The sequence below is a fragment of the Lampetra planeri genome, chromosome 43 (genome assembly GCF_965212315.1).
Source record: "Lampetra planeri chromosome 43, kcLamPlan1.2.h2, whole genome shotgun sequence".
Classification (NCBI taxonomy): Eukaryota; Metazoa; Chordata; class Hyperoartia; order Petromyzontiformes; family Petromyzontidae; genus Lampetra; species Lampetra planeri.
This window is the reverse complement of record NC_136149.1, coordinates 2522225-2539612: the sequence shown is the minus strand read 5'-3', so window position 1 is coordinate 2539612 and position 17388 is coordinate 2522225. Positions and strand designations below refer to the sequence as shown.

The 17388-nt window shown below is 50.3% G+C and overlaps 1 protein-coding gene across 1 annotated transcript in view; it reads right to left on the bottom strand.

Moving 5' to 3' along the window:
• Positions 1-17125, bottom strand: part of LOC144732582 (uncharacterized) — a 30063-nt gene extending 12938 nt beyond the window's left edge. The window contains exon 1 of the mRNA XM_078614032.1: positions 16035-17125. Within this exon, the coding sequence (XP_078470158.1) occupies positions 16042-17040 (999 nt within the window). The 5' untranslated portion in view covers positions 17041-17125 and the 3' untranslated portion in view covers positions 16035-16041. The remainder of the gene's footprint in view (positions 1-16034) is intronic.
• Positions 17126-17388: the final 263 nt, after the last annotated feature.

Sequence of the window (17388 nt, the reverse complement as noted above, 5' to 3'; positions counted from 1 at the left end):
CTATCCTATCTCTCAGTGTCATCCCAAGCGCCTATTGATGCAATTCCACTCGCGCACTCACACACAAGACAACGATCCTCCCTATAGCCTGAAGTGCTGTTGACCAGTAGCACCTGTGAAGGCCAGCGCAACGCCCGGCCGCCTTTGTCTCCCCAGTGGCGATGTTTACACACCGCACCGGGTACTCATTTGAGGCTGAGTCAACCTGGGGGAGGCCCAGGACCGGTGTTGGCCGTGAGCGGGAATCCGAACTCGGGTTGCCGGGTTCATAGCGCAGCGCGCTAACCGCTCTGCCACCGCTCCCCACACGCACACACACTCACGCACACACACCCACGCACACACACACCCACGCACACACCCACACACACCCCCACGCACACACACTCACGCACACACACTCACGCCCACACCTACGCACACACCCACGCACACACCCACATACACACACACATGCACACACACCCACACACACCCACGCACACACCCACGCACACACCCACGCACACACACCCACGCACACACACCCACGCACAGATCGCCCTCCACACACACGCACACTCACAACACGCGCTCGCTCCATAAAACATAAAACACGGCAGCGTGCGAGTGTTGATTTCAAGATTTAGTTTTTTTTATATATATAATATTTTCCCTATGCATTTGTATTTACAATATTCAATCCACTTTGAGTCTTTGTTCGGTAAACCGCACAGGGAGTGAGAGAGCATTTCAATGTCTGTAACACAACGGGAGGCTTCCAGCTGATTCATGACCAACGCCCTTATCCCCCCACCCCTGATAGAGGGGGTGTCAGAGTTTCTTAAATTCGTAAATCTCCACACCCACCACCGAACGCCCGCCTCTATGAACCCAGCGGAAACTACAAGTGGCACGGTAGGCGAGAGAGAGAGAGTGGATCGCGGGGTGGTGTGGTGGAGTGAGAAGAGTGTGGTGGAGTGGAGAGAGAGTGTGGTGGAGTGGAGAGAGAGTGTGGTGGAGTGGAGAGAGAGTGTGGTGGAGTGGAGAGAGAGTGTGGTGGAGTGGAGAGAGAGTGTGGTGGAGTGAGAAGAGAGAGTGTGGAGGAGTGAGGAGAGAGTGTGGAGGAGTGGAGTGAGGAGTGAAGAGAGAGTGTGGTGAGAAGACAGAGAGTGGTGGAGTGAGAAGAGAGAGTGTGGTGTGGTGAGAAGAGAGAGTGTGGTGGAGTGGAGTGAGGAGTGACTGCGTCTGGCCAGCGTCGTGGGGAGTGTTTGGAGGCCATGTGGCCGGCAGTCCGCAGCTCTGGAGCGGCCTTCTGGCTCGCTGGGGCTTCCCCCTTGCGGAATGCGGTGTTTTGTGTGGTTTTTTTTAAAATAAATAAAACGTAAATCTTTAATACAAATTGTTGCGTAAAGATAATTAATTCATTAAATTTGACCGGGAATGAGTCAGTATGGAGTCATATTCGTAGGTTTTTTCGTTTTTTTCGGTAAAGTCACGTTTTTTTTATCTACGTGACTTTACCGAAAAAACCTAAGAATATGAATCCTTGCAGTCACGAAAGCTTCAAATCTAGAATCAGTATGGAGTGTCTTGGTCGTGATAACAACATCTACAACAGTAGAAACTGCGTTGTTAAAGAATCACTAAAGGCGGAGTGGGGGGACTAAATATACGGAGTTTATTCCATCACCTATTTTGTTTGTTTAAGTCATAAAAGTGTGTTGTTGTTGTTTACCATCTGCTGTATACCTGCTGCTGTTATGTTTGTGTACAAGTTGCTGTGCGCGTGTGATGCGGCTCTAGAACTATTTTGGTCAAAGACGAAAACAACAACAAAAACACGTGTCTCTACTTCTGCTTAGCTGAATGGTCGCCGACCCCCTGGTACAGGCCAAATACCCTCCTCTCAAGGGGGCTTCCTTGACCTCACCCCCCACCCACCCACCCCTCCCCTTGCCCTTCCGCCAGTAGTGTGGCCACGTGAAGGTCAGAGACCCATAGAGACCCCCCCCCCCCCACCAGAAACCCACAGAGGTCAGCAGAGAGATGCTGAACCGGATCCTCTAAGAGCAACAAAAATAAAAAATCTTCTTGGTTCTTTTGATAAAGTCACGTAGAAGGGAAATAATAAAATAATAAAAATATAACATAATAAAATAATTCTCACGACGTTTCGGCCACAACGCAAGCAGCCGTCTTCAGGTGAAGAACAGGTCTGTCAGACAGACGCTGTAGATGTTGTTATCCAGACGCTGTCTCCCCGACAGACCTGTTCTTCACCTGAGGACGGCTGCTTGCGTTGTGGCCGAAACGTCGTGAAAATTGTATTTATTATGTTTTATTTTAATTATTTTATTAAATCGAAAAATAAGAAAATCAAAAGCTGGGTTCGAACTCCGCCATGCAGTAAATTGATGGTGTTCTCAGCCTGATCACTGTACCATTGAGCCAATTGACCGGCTACTTTTCAACAGCAGTAGTCATTCGGTAGCCACAGACTCCATCACAGCGCTTGTGTCAGGCGAGGTGCACTTTGTATTTTTTATTCACAGACCCTGTAGAACCTACACTTGTACGCGTGTGTGTGTGGTTGTTTGGGATCACACCTGAGGTCTGTCCCGTGACCTTCTGCCGGCAGCGAGTCTTCACACTTTGCGTGGCATCAATGTGCACCTAGCCTGGCACAAGTGCTGCGGTGACGTCACCGCCACTCGGTGGTGGTTGTTGTTGTGTTGAGAATGACTTTCGGGTTTTTTTATTTTACAACTTCGGAACGTTTGAGGATTTTCGGATCATTGACACGATTGGCTAATAATGATCCACGTGCTCACCCTATAATGAGGTCTCCGGATGCCACGTGACGCCACTTCTTGGCGGGAAAAGCGTGCGATTTTGTGTCGGTCCCAAATAAACAAAAATCGGATTGTCCGATATGTTCGAATCGAGGGTCTGATTTTTCGGAAATTTCGCCTTAAAATCCACGAATTGGGCACTCATTCCGAGCGTTTCGATGACACGCACACACATACAGACACGCAGACACACACGCACACACACACACACGCACACACAGACACACACACACAGACACGCAGACACACACGCACACACAGACACACAGACACGCAGACACACAGACACGCAGACACACACGCACACACAGACACACACACACACACAGACACACAGACACACACGCACACACAGACACACACACAGACACACGCACACACAGACACACAGACACGCAGACACACACGCACACACAGACACACACGCACACACACACGCACACACAGACACACACGCACACACAGACACACACACAGACACACACACACAGACACGCAGACACACACGCGCACAGATACTTGTGCAGTGTGCACGCTTCACCCGACATGGAGTTGACATCGTAAGCCACGTGCTTGTTTGTAAATCGTGTAATAGTGTCACTTGCTATAATGACATATGCAATGTATACGAAGACTTTCCCCGACCAATATGTATGATTCGTAATTGGCTTCTTTTGGGTGAGGGGCCGTCCATAAATGACGTCACGCGATTTTGGACGATTTTTGACCCCCCCTCCCCCCATCGTCACACGGCATCACAGAAAGTCAGACACCCCCCCCTCAAATATGACGTCACAAAGCTCTGCCCCCCCCCCCCCAAAAAAAAAAACATGCTTCAAATCGCATTAAACTATTTTCATTGTAGTGCGTATTTAATGTGGCGCTGCACTCTGAAGTTGTAGGAGAAAACATTTATTAAAAAGTGTATTTAATTAAGTAGAACGTGTTGTCTATATTTATTTAAACTTGCGCATTTTGATGTGACGTCACATTTTTCACCCCCCCCCCCTCCTCGTCACACATCGTCACAAATGTCTGACCCCCCCCTAGGTGCGTGACGTCATTTATGGACGGCCCCTGAGATAGCTGTGTAAGTAATATTGTGTGTGGTCAACCCTCCACCACCTGACGCAGCCACTTGAGGAAAGTGGTCACGTGAATCAAAACGCGCGAAATGTATTTCCTACTGCGTCGGGTGGAGGAGGGTTTACGACACATTTCTACTTATAAAATCCAGCCCAAAAGAAACACATTATAAATTGCAATACAAAATTATTACTATTCGGGAAAAAAAAAATTTGGGTGAAAATAAAATTACTTAAAATGTTGTTAAGTGTGTCACTATCTATCCATATATATTAGTGTGTGTGTGTGTGTTTTGTAAAAGCTGTAACTAATAATGTTAGGAATAATTTACATGTCATATGTGTCGATGTACATTGTGGCGAGTGTAATGTCTTGCTATGATTGCCGAGGGAGACAGACACAGAAACAGAGAAACACACACAAGGGAGACAATGAGACTTAGATTTAAACAAAAAGAAACAAAATAAAGACACGCAGTCACAAAGAAACACGAGTCTGCTCTTGTGAATGATCGCAGCAGCACGGCGCTCAGGAGCTAAATGACAATGTCAGGGTCTGCTAGCCACAACGAAAGGTCAGAGATTTCCACACACAGAGACGCGATCACGTGGAAACGCAGAGAGACAACACACAAAGACACAGATCCCCCGTGTAGCCTTAACAGACTGTTGGAGGCAAGTGCTGTTAGCGAGCACCTCTGAAGCCCAGCACGGCACACGAGGGGATTGGTGCCAAGCACCACGCCCGACCGCCTTTGTCTCCCTAGTAGCGATGTTTACACACCGCACCAGGTACTCATTTGAGGCTGAATGGACCTAGGGGAGGCCCATGACCGATTCAGATAATCGGTTCGGAAAATAATCATTGACACATGTTCATGCACACACACACACGCGATCTGTTGGGAGTCAGTACTTTTAGCGAGTACATATGGGTCGGTACCACGCCCAGCTGCCTTTGTCTCCCCAACTGGTACTCGTCACTGGGTGTTGGTGGCCGTGAGCGGGAATCGAACTCGGGTCGCCGGGTTCGTAGCGCTAACCGCTGCACCACCGCTCCCCAACACACACACACACGCGCGCGCCTGCGCACACACGCGTACACACAGATACGTACACACGTGTAAGCACTCAAGTTGAATCGGTCGCTTTATTTGAACGTCATATCAACACACCGGTGGGCTAAAGCAGTGAACTATTTTGTCTTTTGTCAACGTGACATTTTTTTGCTGATCGGCCGTGTCGGGTGGTGGAGGGTTACGACACATTTATAAATAACGCGATCTAACCCAGAAACGTTTATTTGAACATCATATCGGGGACTAATTGAGCGCACCTCCGACTAGCACGGTTGGCTACGTACGGTGCAAAAGAAGTTAAACGTACATACAAGTGTTTAAGTGTTCAACGTTAATTTAATTCACGTAAATATTGACCGCAATTAGTGCATAAGCGTTTGTTTGTGCAGCGTGTGCGAGTAGCTCATAGCGCTTGCTCCAACAGCCTATGCAGTCTCAAGGCCAACATCAGTGGCGAATACTGTATATGAACCGGTCCTGGGCCTCCCCTAGGTCGACTCAGCCTCAAATGAGTAGCTTACGCGGTGTGTTTAAAACATCGCCACCGGGGAGACAAAGGCGGCCGGGTGCCGTGCCGGCCTTCATAGGTGCCACTCGCTAACAGCACTTGCCCCAACGGTCTGTTAAAGGCTATAGGGGGGATCTTTGTATATATATAAACGCGTGCCGGCATTTGCATAAATACTGTATAAGTGTTGATATACGTTTGTTGGAGCCTTACGCGTATATGCTGATGTGGAACGACGTTACCATTTACACATTGATCAATCGGTCGCTTGTAAGATTCCGACACGCAATATATATAGAGAGTACAGTGCAGTTATCTTCAATTGGCATGGTTTTTGTCGTTGGCACAATTGTGAACGCAATGCCTCTCTGCATCCGGCCCAGGTGGCCCAGTGGTAAAGGGAGCGGTCCGTACTCGAAAGGTTACGAGTTCAAATCCCGGTCGGGTGAAGGTGGACCCCCCCCCTCCCCTCCACAGGGGAGAGAGGTGGGGGGTGGTCGATAAAACAGGTACCACTTCGTGCGGAGCGCACCGGGAGTTGTTCTATGGATAGACTGGCCCACGGATTTAGGAATGTGGAATTCCCACCACTGGCTCTGCAGGGGCTGTGCATGGGAGGTGAGCAGCAATGCCCCCCCCCACCTCCCCCACGATGCTAACTCGAGCCCCTGAGTTTGCGTCGCTCAAACAACGTCGTGTATCTCTCTCTCTCTCTGCGATGCCTTCCTTTACACTTTCAAAGATTCATGAACAAAACCGAAATCATTTTTTGTGTGAATATCGACCATTCAAACTGGTCTCCGACAGACAGCTTGGCCCGGCGTGGGGTGGGGGTCACCCCCCCCCCCTCGTGTTGCACTGCCGTCCTTCAGATGAGCTCGCTAAATGTACTTGCCACAACAGTCTGTTGAGGACTGTAGGGGCAAGTGTGTATGTGTGTGTATGTGTGTGTATGTGTGTGTATGTGTGTATGTATGTGTGTGTGTATGTGTGTGGAATTTATTTAAGTTCTACCGGGCATGAGTTGGAGCGGTGGCACTGTGGTTAGCGCGCTGCGCCACGCGCACTCGTACACATGCGCTCACAGATATAACACGAGACAAGCGACAGGCTACATACAATGCGTCTGTGTGTGTGTGTTACGTGGCCTGCGTGTGTGGGGGGAGCGGTGGTGCAGCAGTTAGCGCTACGCTGCGCTACGAAGCCCGCGACCCGAGTTCGATTCCCGCTCACGGCCAACTTCGGTCACGATTGTATCGACCAGTCCTGGGCTTCCACTAGGTCGACTCAACCTCAAATAAGTCCCTCGGGCAATGTGTACAAACATCGCCACTGGGGAGACAAAGGCGGCCGGACGTGGGCGCTAGGCACCCCCCCCCCCCCCCGTGTTGCCGTGCCGGCCTTCACGAGTGCTACTCGCTAACAGCACTTGCCCCAACAGTCTGTTAAGGCTATGCCGGGGATCTTTGTCTTTGTGTGCGTGTGTCGGCATCTGCATACACGCAGCGTTTGACAAAGGTCCCCCGTGTAGGCTTGCACAGACTCTTTGGTGCAAGTGTTGTTAGCAAGCACCAGTATATATAGTACACAGTATACACACGGTACAGTATACACACTTGAGCAAGTCTACATGCGTACATGGGTGGTGTAGCGGTTAGCGCGCTGCGCTATGAACCCGGCGACCCAAGTTCGATTCCCGCTCACGGCCAACACCAGTAACGATTATCTGAACCTGTCCCGGGCCTCCCTTAGGTCGACTCAGCCTCAAATGAGCACCTGGTGCAATGTATAAACATCGTCTTTGTTTTGTATGTGTGTAAGGGGAGCGGTGGCGCAGTGGTTAGCGCACTGCGGTACGAACCCCCAGAACCGAGTTTGATTCCCAGGGTATCTTTGTCTTTTGCTTCACGCCTGCGTGTGTGTGTGTGTGTATTCGGGTGTAAGGTCTGTGCGTGCATGGTGCCTGTGTGTGTATTCATTGTGCCGTGATATTATAGTTACAGTACAATATTACAGCTCGGTCCGTTTCACATCAAAATGTAAATTTGGAGTTTTGCCAAAATCCATCCGATCAAACGTAAATGCGTTCACGTTAACCTCCTGCTGCCCCCTAACCAATTAACCGATGAATCAAACGATCACTTCCAACTCCTATCCATAGGTCCAGTGGCTAACGCTACTAACGCCAGGCACTAACACCATACCCCTAACGCGACTAACGCCCACGCCACCTCTACCCACAATACCATCCCTGGCGCTAACGTCCTTGCCCGACTCCAACTCTTCCCCCTAATACTACCCCCTAATACTACCCCCCAATACTACCCAAAAAATACCCCAATTCTACTCCTACCCCAAATACTACCCCCTAATACTACCCCTACCCCAAACTACCCCCAACACTAATCATACCCAAAACACTGCCCCCAATACGAACCATACACCACACACTACCCCCAAAATTAACCACAACCACCAACATTAACACGAATCCTACTCGCTACACTAATCCTACACCTAACATTAACCCTACTAACCGTACCCCAAACACCCTCAGGAACACTAAGATAACCCCTGGCATCACCCATACAACCCTATCCCAAACACCACCGCGAACCCCTATCTATAACACTAACAACTATGGCTAACCATAAACCCGTGGACAGAGATACAACGTGATCACTATTCGGGCAATCGGAAATATATTCATGATGACGTGGCGGTGAAACCGACGAAAAACACGGAGTTCTTCCCTAGCAGCTGTCTGTGCCACGCGAACTTTTTGTAATTAACCAGAATATATATTAAAAAAATACTTCAAGAATTTACTTTTTTTAAATTGCATCGCCGGCCCAAAGCACTTCAGTAACTTTCGATTAAAAGCTTTCGTGACCGCAGGGATTCATCTTCTCGGTTCTTTCGGTAAAGTCACGTAGAAGGGAACCCAGCTTAAATATACGCTCCAAGCGTGGTGGTGTTTCATTCTTCACCTGAGGACGGCTGCTTGCGTTGTAGCCGAAACGTCGTGAAAATTATTTTATTATGTTTTATTTTTATTATTTTATTACTTCCCTTCTACGTGCCTTTACCGAAAGAACCAAGAAGAAGAAAAAACGTCACCGGTGCCTCGGCGATTTTAAATCTGTGAAGCGTTCCGCTTGTTCGTGGCATTTTTATTTTTTCAGTTGGCGCTCTGAGACCCAAGTATGAGCACAATGCAGTTCTGTAGAGCCTGGTGGTTTGCGCAAGGCTGAGTGAGAGCTTTGGTCATAGTGCACGTGCAGTTGCTGTGGCATCGTTGGTGTGTTGTTAAATTGAGAAAGTTAGTGGCATGTCACATCCACTCTGTCTTCATTGGGATGTTCCGAGACGTCCAGTGAAAGTTGGTGTTGTGTGTGCGCGTGTTTGTGTTTGTTGTTGTTGTTCTTTCATATCGCCGCGTTGGCTCAAGGGTCAGAGACACTGCGCCAGAAACTCCGAGGACCTGGGTTTGAATCCAGGTTTCACCCACCCCGTGATTGAACCGGGGTTCTCAATTGTAACGCGTTGATCGGATCAGCACCGGTGATTGACGTCTGCACACGACGACAAATCCCACCACATTAAACGCGGCTTTTGATTTCAAAAATTGCCAAATTCGAGCACGCAGAATGTGTAACATACTCGCTGGCTATCCTACAAAAAAAATAATCTCGTATCAGGGTTTGCGGGTATGTGCACGCTCCCACCCCCTCCTACGGTGTAAAGGAACGGGGATGCCACTTGTTGGATTATTGCTGGAGAAGTTCTCCATTAAATATCTCTCTCGGATTCTCGTCTATTGGCACCCTCCTGACACGAGGAACCCACCACGTGCTGCTGCTACTGCTGCTGCTACTGCTGCTGCTGCCACTGCCACTACTCCTGCTACTGCTGCTGCTACTGCTGCTGCTGCCACTGCCACTACTCCTGCTACTGCTGCTGCTACTGCTGCTGCTGCCACTGCCACTACTCCTGCTACTGCTGCTGCTACTGCTGCTGCTGCCACTGCCACTACTCCTGCTACTGCTGCTGCTACTGCTGCTGCTGCTACTGCTGCTAATGCTGCTGCTGCTGCTACTGCTGCTGCTGCGACTGCTGCTGCTACTGCTGCTACTGTTGCTGCTGCTACTGCTGCTACTGCTAATGCTGCTGCTACTGCTGTTACTGATGTTGCTACTCCTGCTGCTGCTACTGCTGCTGCTACTGCTGCTGCTACTACTACTGCTACTACTGCTAATACTGCTGCTACTGCTGCTGCTACTGCTGCTACTGCTGCTGCTACTACTGCTACTGCTGCTACTGCTGCTGCTACTACTGCTGCTGCTCCATTCGCAGATGTCCCGACTGGATTTCTCGTTTCGTGACACTTCGACGCGGCTCGCGTGGCTACCAAGAGAGGTGCTCTGCACGTTTCTTGTCTCGCCCAATTATTTGTAACAGCAAAGAATCAATCGACCAAGCACGTGTTCACATTTACATATATATATATTTTGTTATCACAGTCGTAATTTACATCGCATAAGCGCAACGCACAACATGCGATCTATATCACACACGCACAACATACAATGCGCATTACGCATACATATAATACACAATGTACATCACACACCCCCAATGTACATCACACACACGCACAATATGCAATGTACATCACACACACGCACACACAATGTACATCACGCATACACAATGTACATCACATATGCAGAATATACAATGCATATCACACGCATAATGTACATCACAGACACGCACACACAATGTACATCACACACGCAAAATGTACATCACACACGCAGAATATACAATGCATATCACACGCACAATGTACATCACAGACTCGCACAATATCCTGGACAATGTCTACCACACACGCGCACGAACAATAAACAATGTACATCAGCCGCATTTATTTCAATGACCAACACATTGCGCTTACGAACCCAACAAAAGTCACAAACCGCTCCAAAGTCGATTTTGTTCAGTTGACCCAATCCCGCGTGCAGGTATTAACACAATGAGACATCTACTGTCGTTTGTGGATGGACGTAAATATATTATTTCACGATGTGTTTCCGATAGGACAGACTTCTTATTTTTTTTTCACGTATTTTATATTTTAAAAAAATATATGTACGTTATGTGCGATGTCAGCGGTTGTAGTAGTAGTAGTTAGTGCCCTTTTGCGAGAGCTGTTATATAAACAAACAGCGTGGCCATACCGCGTTGGCAGTGGCGCATTCACACAAATACGAAAACTCAACACAGCGTCAATAAAACCGCGGCCCGATACGGATCAAAGATAAAAAGACAAAGATCCCCCGTATAGCCTTAACAGAATGTTGGGGCAAGTGCTGTTAGCGAGCACCAGGACGGCACACGAGGGGGTGGGTGGCCAGCACCACGCCAGGCCGCCTTTGTCTCCTTAGTGGCGATGTCTTTACACACCGCAACAAGTACGCATTTGAGGCCGAGTCGACCTAGGGGAGGCCCAGAACCGGTTCAGATAATCGTCACTGGTGTCGGCCGTGAGCGGGAATCGAACCCGGATCGCCAGGTTCGTAGCGCAGCGCTTTAACCGCTACACCAACGCTAACCGCTACACTCAACACAGCTGTCAATAAAACCGCGGCCCTATGAAGATCACACACACACACATATATAAATACGTGTGTGTGTGTGTGTAATAGTCAACACGATGGAACATTTCCCCTTGTTATGCGTTATCTGCATGACCCGTGTTGCGCTGTGATGAAAAAGGGTCATTGCTCGAAACATTGCCTGTGATATATTTCAGTTTTTTTTAGGTGCCACAGTGCTGTTGACGGAATGTGCTGAGATATTACCACTTCGTCAAGTTTCACTTTGTTTTTTATGTGTGTACGCAATTAAATAATAGTAATACACAGCCGGGATGTTGTAAGGTTATAAGTTCACAATGAAGTCAAGTTTACCCATATTCAAGTTACTGAGACAACTTTGAGTTGACATTGCTTTTCAGTTGGGCATGAGAGTTCTTTTCTAACAGACAAAAAGGCAAAAATCCCCCGTATAGCCTTTAACGGACTGTTGAGGCAAGTGCTATTTAACGAGTAGCTATGAAGGCCGACACGGCACACGAGGGAGTGGGTGGCCGCCTTTGCCTCCCCAGTGGCGATGTTTACACACCGCAGCAGATACTCATTTGAGGCTGAGTCGACCTAGGGGAGGCCCAGGACCGGTTCAGATCATTGTCACTGGCGGTGTTGGCCGTGACCGAGAATCGAACTCGGGTCGCTGGGTTCGTAGCGCAGCGTAGCCCTAACCACTGCGCCTCGACATGCACACACATGAGTTCCATCCTTTCATTGATCTGTTTTTTGTTTAAAGTTCAAAGTCACTGGATTTCCAATTACCCAGGTTTCTGCTCGAATAAGTGCCGATAAGTCGATGATTTAAAAGTTAGCATAAAATGCTCCGCCCGGATAACATAAAATAAAAAAATTTAAAACCTCGTTTTAAATTTTTTTTTACAAATTATCTAATTCATTACCAGGATAAATATTTCCAATTCCTATTTTTTCTCGATACATGCAATTGAAACAAAGTGGCAAATGTACACTACAATATCCCGTATACACCGGGTTATAAGACGCACTCGTCCCTCATATTTCTAAGCGAGTATTTTGGGAGCGTCTTATATTCCGTTACTAAATTATTTGAAATAATCCGCAAGCTGCGAGTATCACGATTGGCCACGTACGGTACCAAAGAAGTTTAACAAATACGTCGAATGTATTGATATGCAGATCACACAGAATGGAGTTCTACAGACACATATATGTAATTATTTTATTTGTACGTACGGGGAGTAGTGGCGTAGTGGTTAGAGCACCGGAGTCACGAACCCGGCGTGCCGAGTTGGAATCCCTCTCACCAACAAAAAAGTGACAGCGAATATTTGAACCGGTCCTGAGCCTCCCCTAGGTTGCTTCAGCCTCAAATGAGCAAGTGTGTAAACGGCAGCATTGGGGAGACAAAGGCGGCCGGGCGTCGTGTTGGCCACCCGACCCTGCGTGTACCGAGTTGACCTTAACAATCTGCTCGTTCACAGCACTTGCCCCAACAGTCGGTTGAGGCTATACGGGCGGCTGGGGGTGGAGGTGAGAGCGAGGATCTCAGGCGTAACTCCGTGATAGCCACTTCCGTGGGCTGTTTTCTGTGACGTGAAGGGTCGCACTGGCTCTTTACGGTGAGGCTCGGGCTGATTTAGAGAGAACCACGTGGATCTGATCTCCGATTGTCACCCCGGTGGTGGAGCCCCGCTTGCCGAGAGACAGACACGCGCCTCGACCCGCCACGCACGCGGGTGGAGGCGGGGGGGGGGGGGTGCGACGCCTCCTGTGAGGAGGGACGGGACTTTCAGAAGATCGGCTCCGATTTTCTTCAACGGTTTTATTTAAACTCTTAGGTTTTTTCGGTAAAGTCACGTAGGTTAAAAATAAATAATAAAAATAAATAATAAAAATAATAGATATAATAATTGAAATAAAATAATAAATCACGACGTTTCGGGCGCAACACAAGCGTCCGTCATCAGGTGGGACAACCACAGCAAGAAACACTTGCTGAAGTGGGCAAAAGAGCTCTTTTGCGCCCGAAACGTCGTGATTTATAATTTTATTTCTATCATTATTTCTATTATTTATTTATTATTATTTATTTTTACCTACGTGACTTTACCGAAAAAACCTAAGAGTATGAATCCTTGCAGTCACGAAAGCTTCAAATCTAGAATGGTTTTATTTAACTTGGCCCCTGTTTGTCGTGGTCAAATATTGTAGTAAAAATTTGTGTCTACTTCCTGTTGTGTAATCAATTCGACATTTTGCGCACGTGCTCAGATCCGGTGACAATGCATGCAATTACAATTTTAGTATGGACGGCTTATTAATTATATATTTTTGTGTCGGTCAAAAAACGACGCGGTCCCTAAACTGTGGAATCGCCTCGCGCAAACAGCAGGCGCCGCGTGTCTCAAACAAAACAACTTGTACATTGAAGATTCATTAATAAAATAACCAATTATTTCAAGTAAGCGTTGATGTGGGAGCAGGTGCGGCATCATTGACGTACTGCTCGAGGGCGAGTTAAACGAAGTTGTGAATAAAACCGTCGTTTAAAAAAATTAATTTTTTTTAAGGAGTTTCATTTATTACGCCACCCACCCATCCACCACTCCAGTTGTGCTCCAGTGACGTCGCTAACGCGTTCAGCAAAGTTTGACGGCGGTGGCCTCACTGGAGCGCTCGTGAAAGTCACTTCAAAGTATTTCTTCTTTCGTGATTCATCTCATCGACGAAGCTTTCGCAACACGCGTTGCCCTTAGATTTCCATAGCTTATAGTAGTGATCGATCAAATAAGAATCAATTGCTGATTTTTGTAAATCCACGACCGCATGACATATCTCCCCGCACTGCGCCGTCGTTTACTGGGGTCGTTTGACCATACTTCACCAGGCTGGGCGGTGCGGGTTGATATAAAGCGGGGAGTGGGGGGTGGGGGGGGTAGCGACTAATGAGTGGTTCACAGGTAACTCACCACTGATGGGAGACGTGGCCGGGAATCGAACTTGGGTTCGTGGCGCGATGAGCGTTCCCCACAGCACCACCGCTCGTCCATATGAATATTTACTTATTTTAAATCGGGAGAGGGGGGCAGGTAAACACATCCCTGCTAGAGATGGAGCCCCAAAATCGGATCCTATTACACAATCCGGATGGATCGTTGGCATCGCGAGACATGTGAAGGCGGATTAATTCAGCAGCGGATAGATCATGGCTGAAGAAGAAGATGATGATGATGGCTGACGATGAAAATCTCTGTTAGCCCAGACAAACGTCTGCGTGTGCGTGGGGAGAGGCGGTGCAACTGATCGCGCACAGCGCTACGAAGACCGGCGACACGAGTTCGATTCCCGCTCGTGGCCAGCAACACCGGTGGCGATTATCTTAACCGGACCTGGGTCCTCCCCTAGGTCGACTCAGCCTCAAACGAGTACCCGATGCGGTGTGTCAATATCGCCTGGCGTGGCGCTGGCCACCCACCCCCTCGTGTGCCGTGCCGGCCTTCAAAGGCGCTCGCTAGCAACACCACTTTCCCCAAACAGTCTGTTACGGCTGCACGGGGGATCTTTGTCTTTGTATTGGGTGACCATGATGCACAATGGGTGACTGCGGCGTGGAGAACGGCACGTAATGAACAGCGAGGTGCAGCAATATCCACGGGTGTGCTGCACTGCTACGCGTGCCCACGTCAGGTCTATGCTCTCCGCCTTCGCCCAACCCCTGCACTGGCCATCCCTCGTGGTGTCGCTGTGGTCGTGCGGTTTGTTTCATCAAACTCCACGCTGCCGTGGCCCGCACGGCGATCCCGACCCTGACGCCTGCCGAATATTTGTAGTTTGCGTGTCTCTCCTCTCTCTCTCTCTCTCTGTTTCTTTCTCTCTTTCTCTCCCCTCGTGGTCTCGTGGATTTGTCTCCGGGTCCCCCGGTGTTTCCCTCCATGTTTACAATCAACATCACGCGTTTAGAGTACTTGGCGGCTGCTATACATTCCCACACGACGATGATGATGATGATGAGCCACTTCGTTGAGCTGTCATTTGTGGCCAGGTCGCTTCCGATAAAGGGCTACACAGCTCAGCGGGGGGCCTCACGTGGTAAATTAAACAAAATAAGTAAACAGTTTAGTTATTCGCTCTCGTGGCTCGGACACGAACTCTCAGGCACATCGCTACCCCCCCCCCCCCTTCTCCAGGGCCGGAGGATTTCTCGCGAAATATTTCCGGACCACCTCAGTCCCACAAAACAACGTCCCTGCTCCCCCCGCCCTCCCTCCCTCCCTCCCTCCCGCCGATGACAGGGAAATATTTTTTCCGCAACTCTACCCAAGACAACTCCGTCTGAAACAAATCATCAATCAACACGAGCAGACCACCAACCACACGCACAACGACTTCGCAACGCATCAGCAGCCCCACGGGGCTTGACGCTTTGCAGTCCACTCAGAATCAATTGAGTGGACATTGCGGAGGTCAGCCCCTGGACAGCTCCTGCCCTGACCCTAACAATCCCCGCGCCAATCTCGCTGATTTCGTCAAGGGGCACAAAACCACCACGCGAACTCGGGCCATCATCATCGCAGCAGCAGCGTCTTTTGGCTGGCCCATCTTACTTTGTTTGCCAGCATCGTCGCGCGCTTTCGGATGCGCTTCCGCGGCCGTCTGGAACGCTCTTCCTTCCGATGTTAGCAAGCAACCGGAGCTGTGCAGCGTTTCAAATCGTCATCCAGATTGACAAACGCATTTCTTTAGAACCGCCGTCTTTGTCCTTAGCCCGCTGCCCCTTTCCCCGCACCTCCGATTAGCACCGGCCGAGCCCCCGCACTGTGCCACAGAATGCCCCGACACGCATACGCACAGACCACGCAAACCTCACAGCGCGGCGCGCGCGGGGAACGCACCGGCACGTCACGGGTAGGGGGAGGCCCGGAGAGGCTCGATGGCGGTGGGCTTAGCCAGGCTCGCCGGCGGCGCCGGAGGGAAGAGGAGGTAGGCGAGGTGGGGGCTGTTTTGCATCGCCGCTCCCCCGGCCATCGCTGCTGCTGCTGCCCAACTGTAAGGCACGAGGTACCCGGGGGGAGCGGGGACGTGGTGGTGAGGGTGGTGAGGGTGGTGGGAGTGGTGGTGAGGCGAGTGGGCATGTCCCGCCAGCACGTGGTGCTGCTGCTGCTGCTCTTGCTGCTGCTGCTGCTGATGATGATGGTGATGTCCGAAGTGATGCTGGTAGGCGAACGCTGCTGCTGCTGCGGCGGCCGCGGCAGTTGCAGTTGCAGCTCCACCACCACCGCCACCACCACCTCCTGCTGCTCCTCCCGCTGCCCCAGATCCAGGCGCCGCAGGGGAGAGGTCCGCGACGCCGCGGGGCAGCAGCGAGTAGTGGGGCAGCAGCGCGCGAATCTTGTGGTGGTCGTCCATGCCCTGCAGACACTGCTGCAGAGGATGGTCCACTCCGGAGGGCGACCTCGGACAAAGGATCGCCGCCGCTGCCGCCTGCTGCTGTTGCTGATGATGCTGCTGATGCTGCTGGTGCTGCTGGTGCTGGTGATGCAACTTCGCCACGTGGTCAGCGTCGGCCGCGAAGTAAGGGAACGGGAAAGCGAAGCGGTCCTTCTTGAGCGCCAGCATGGACTTGGGCTTGCGGCGCGGCCGGTACTTGTAGTCGGGGTGCTCCTTCATGTGCTGCGCGCGGAGCCGCTTGGCCTCGTCGATGAAGGGCCTCTTCTCGGCCTCGGTGAGGAGCTTCCACTCGGCGCCAAGCCGCTTGGAGATCTCCGAGTTGTGCATCTTGGGGTTGTCCTGCGCCAACTTGCGGCGTTCGCCCTTCGACCAAACCATGAACGCGTTCATGGGGCGCTTCACGTGAGCGTCGCCCAGGACTGCCGTGGCCCCGCCTGGTTTGGTGGTCATCGCCGGGAGTTCTGGTCGTGGTTGGTGGTGGTGGTTGGTGGTGGTGGTTGGTGGTGGTGGTTGGTGGTGGTCGTGGTGCTGGGTGGTGAGCCGCTGACTCGGGAGTGTGTTTTGGTTGGTGGCTTCTTAGTGGCTTGGTGCCGAGTGGGGCTCAGACAGTCGATGAGATGGTCACTGGGGGAGGAGAAAGGCGGGGTGTGTGTGTTTTACGGAGAGATTTAAAAAAAAAATACAAAGATCCCCCGTACAGCCTCAAAAGACTGTTGGGGCAAGTGCTGTTAGCGAGCAGCACCTATGAAGGCCGGCGCAGCACACGAGGGGATGGTCCGGCCGCCTTTTTGTCTCCCC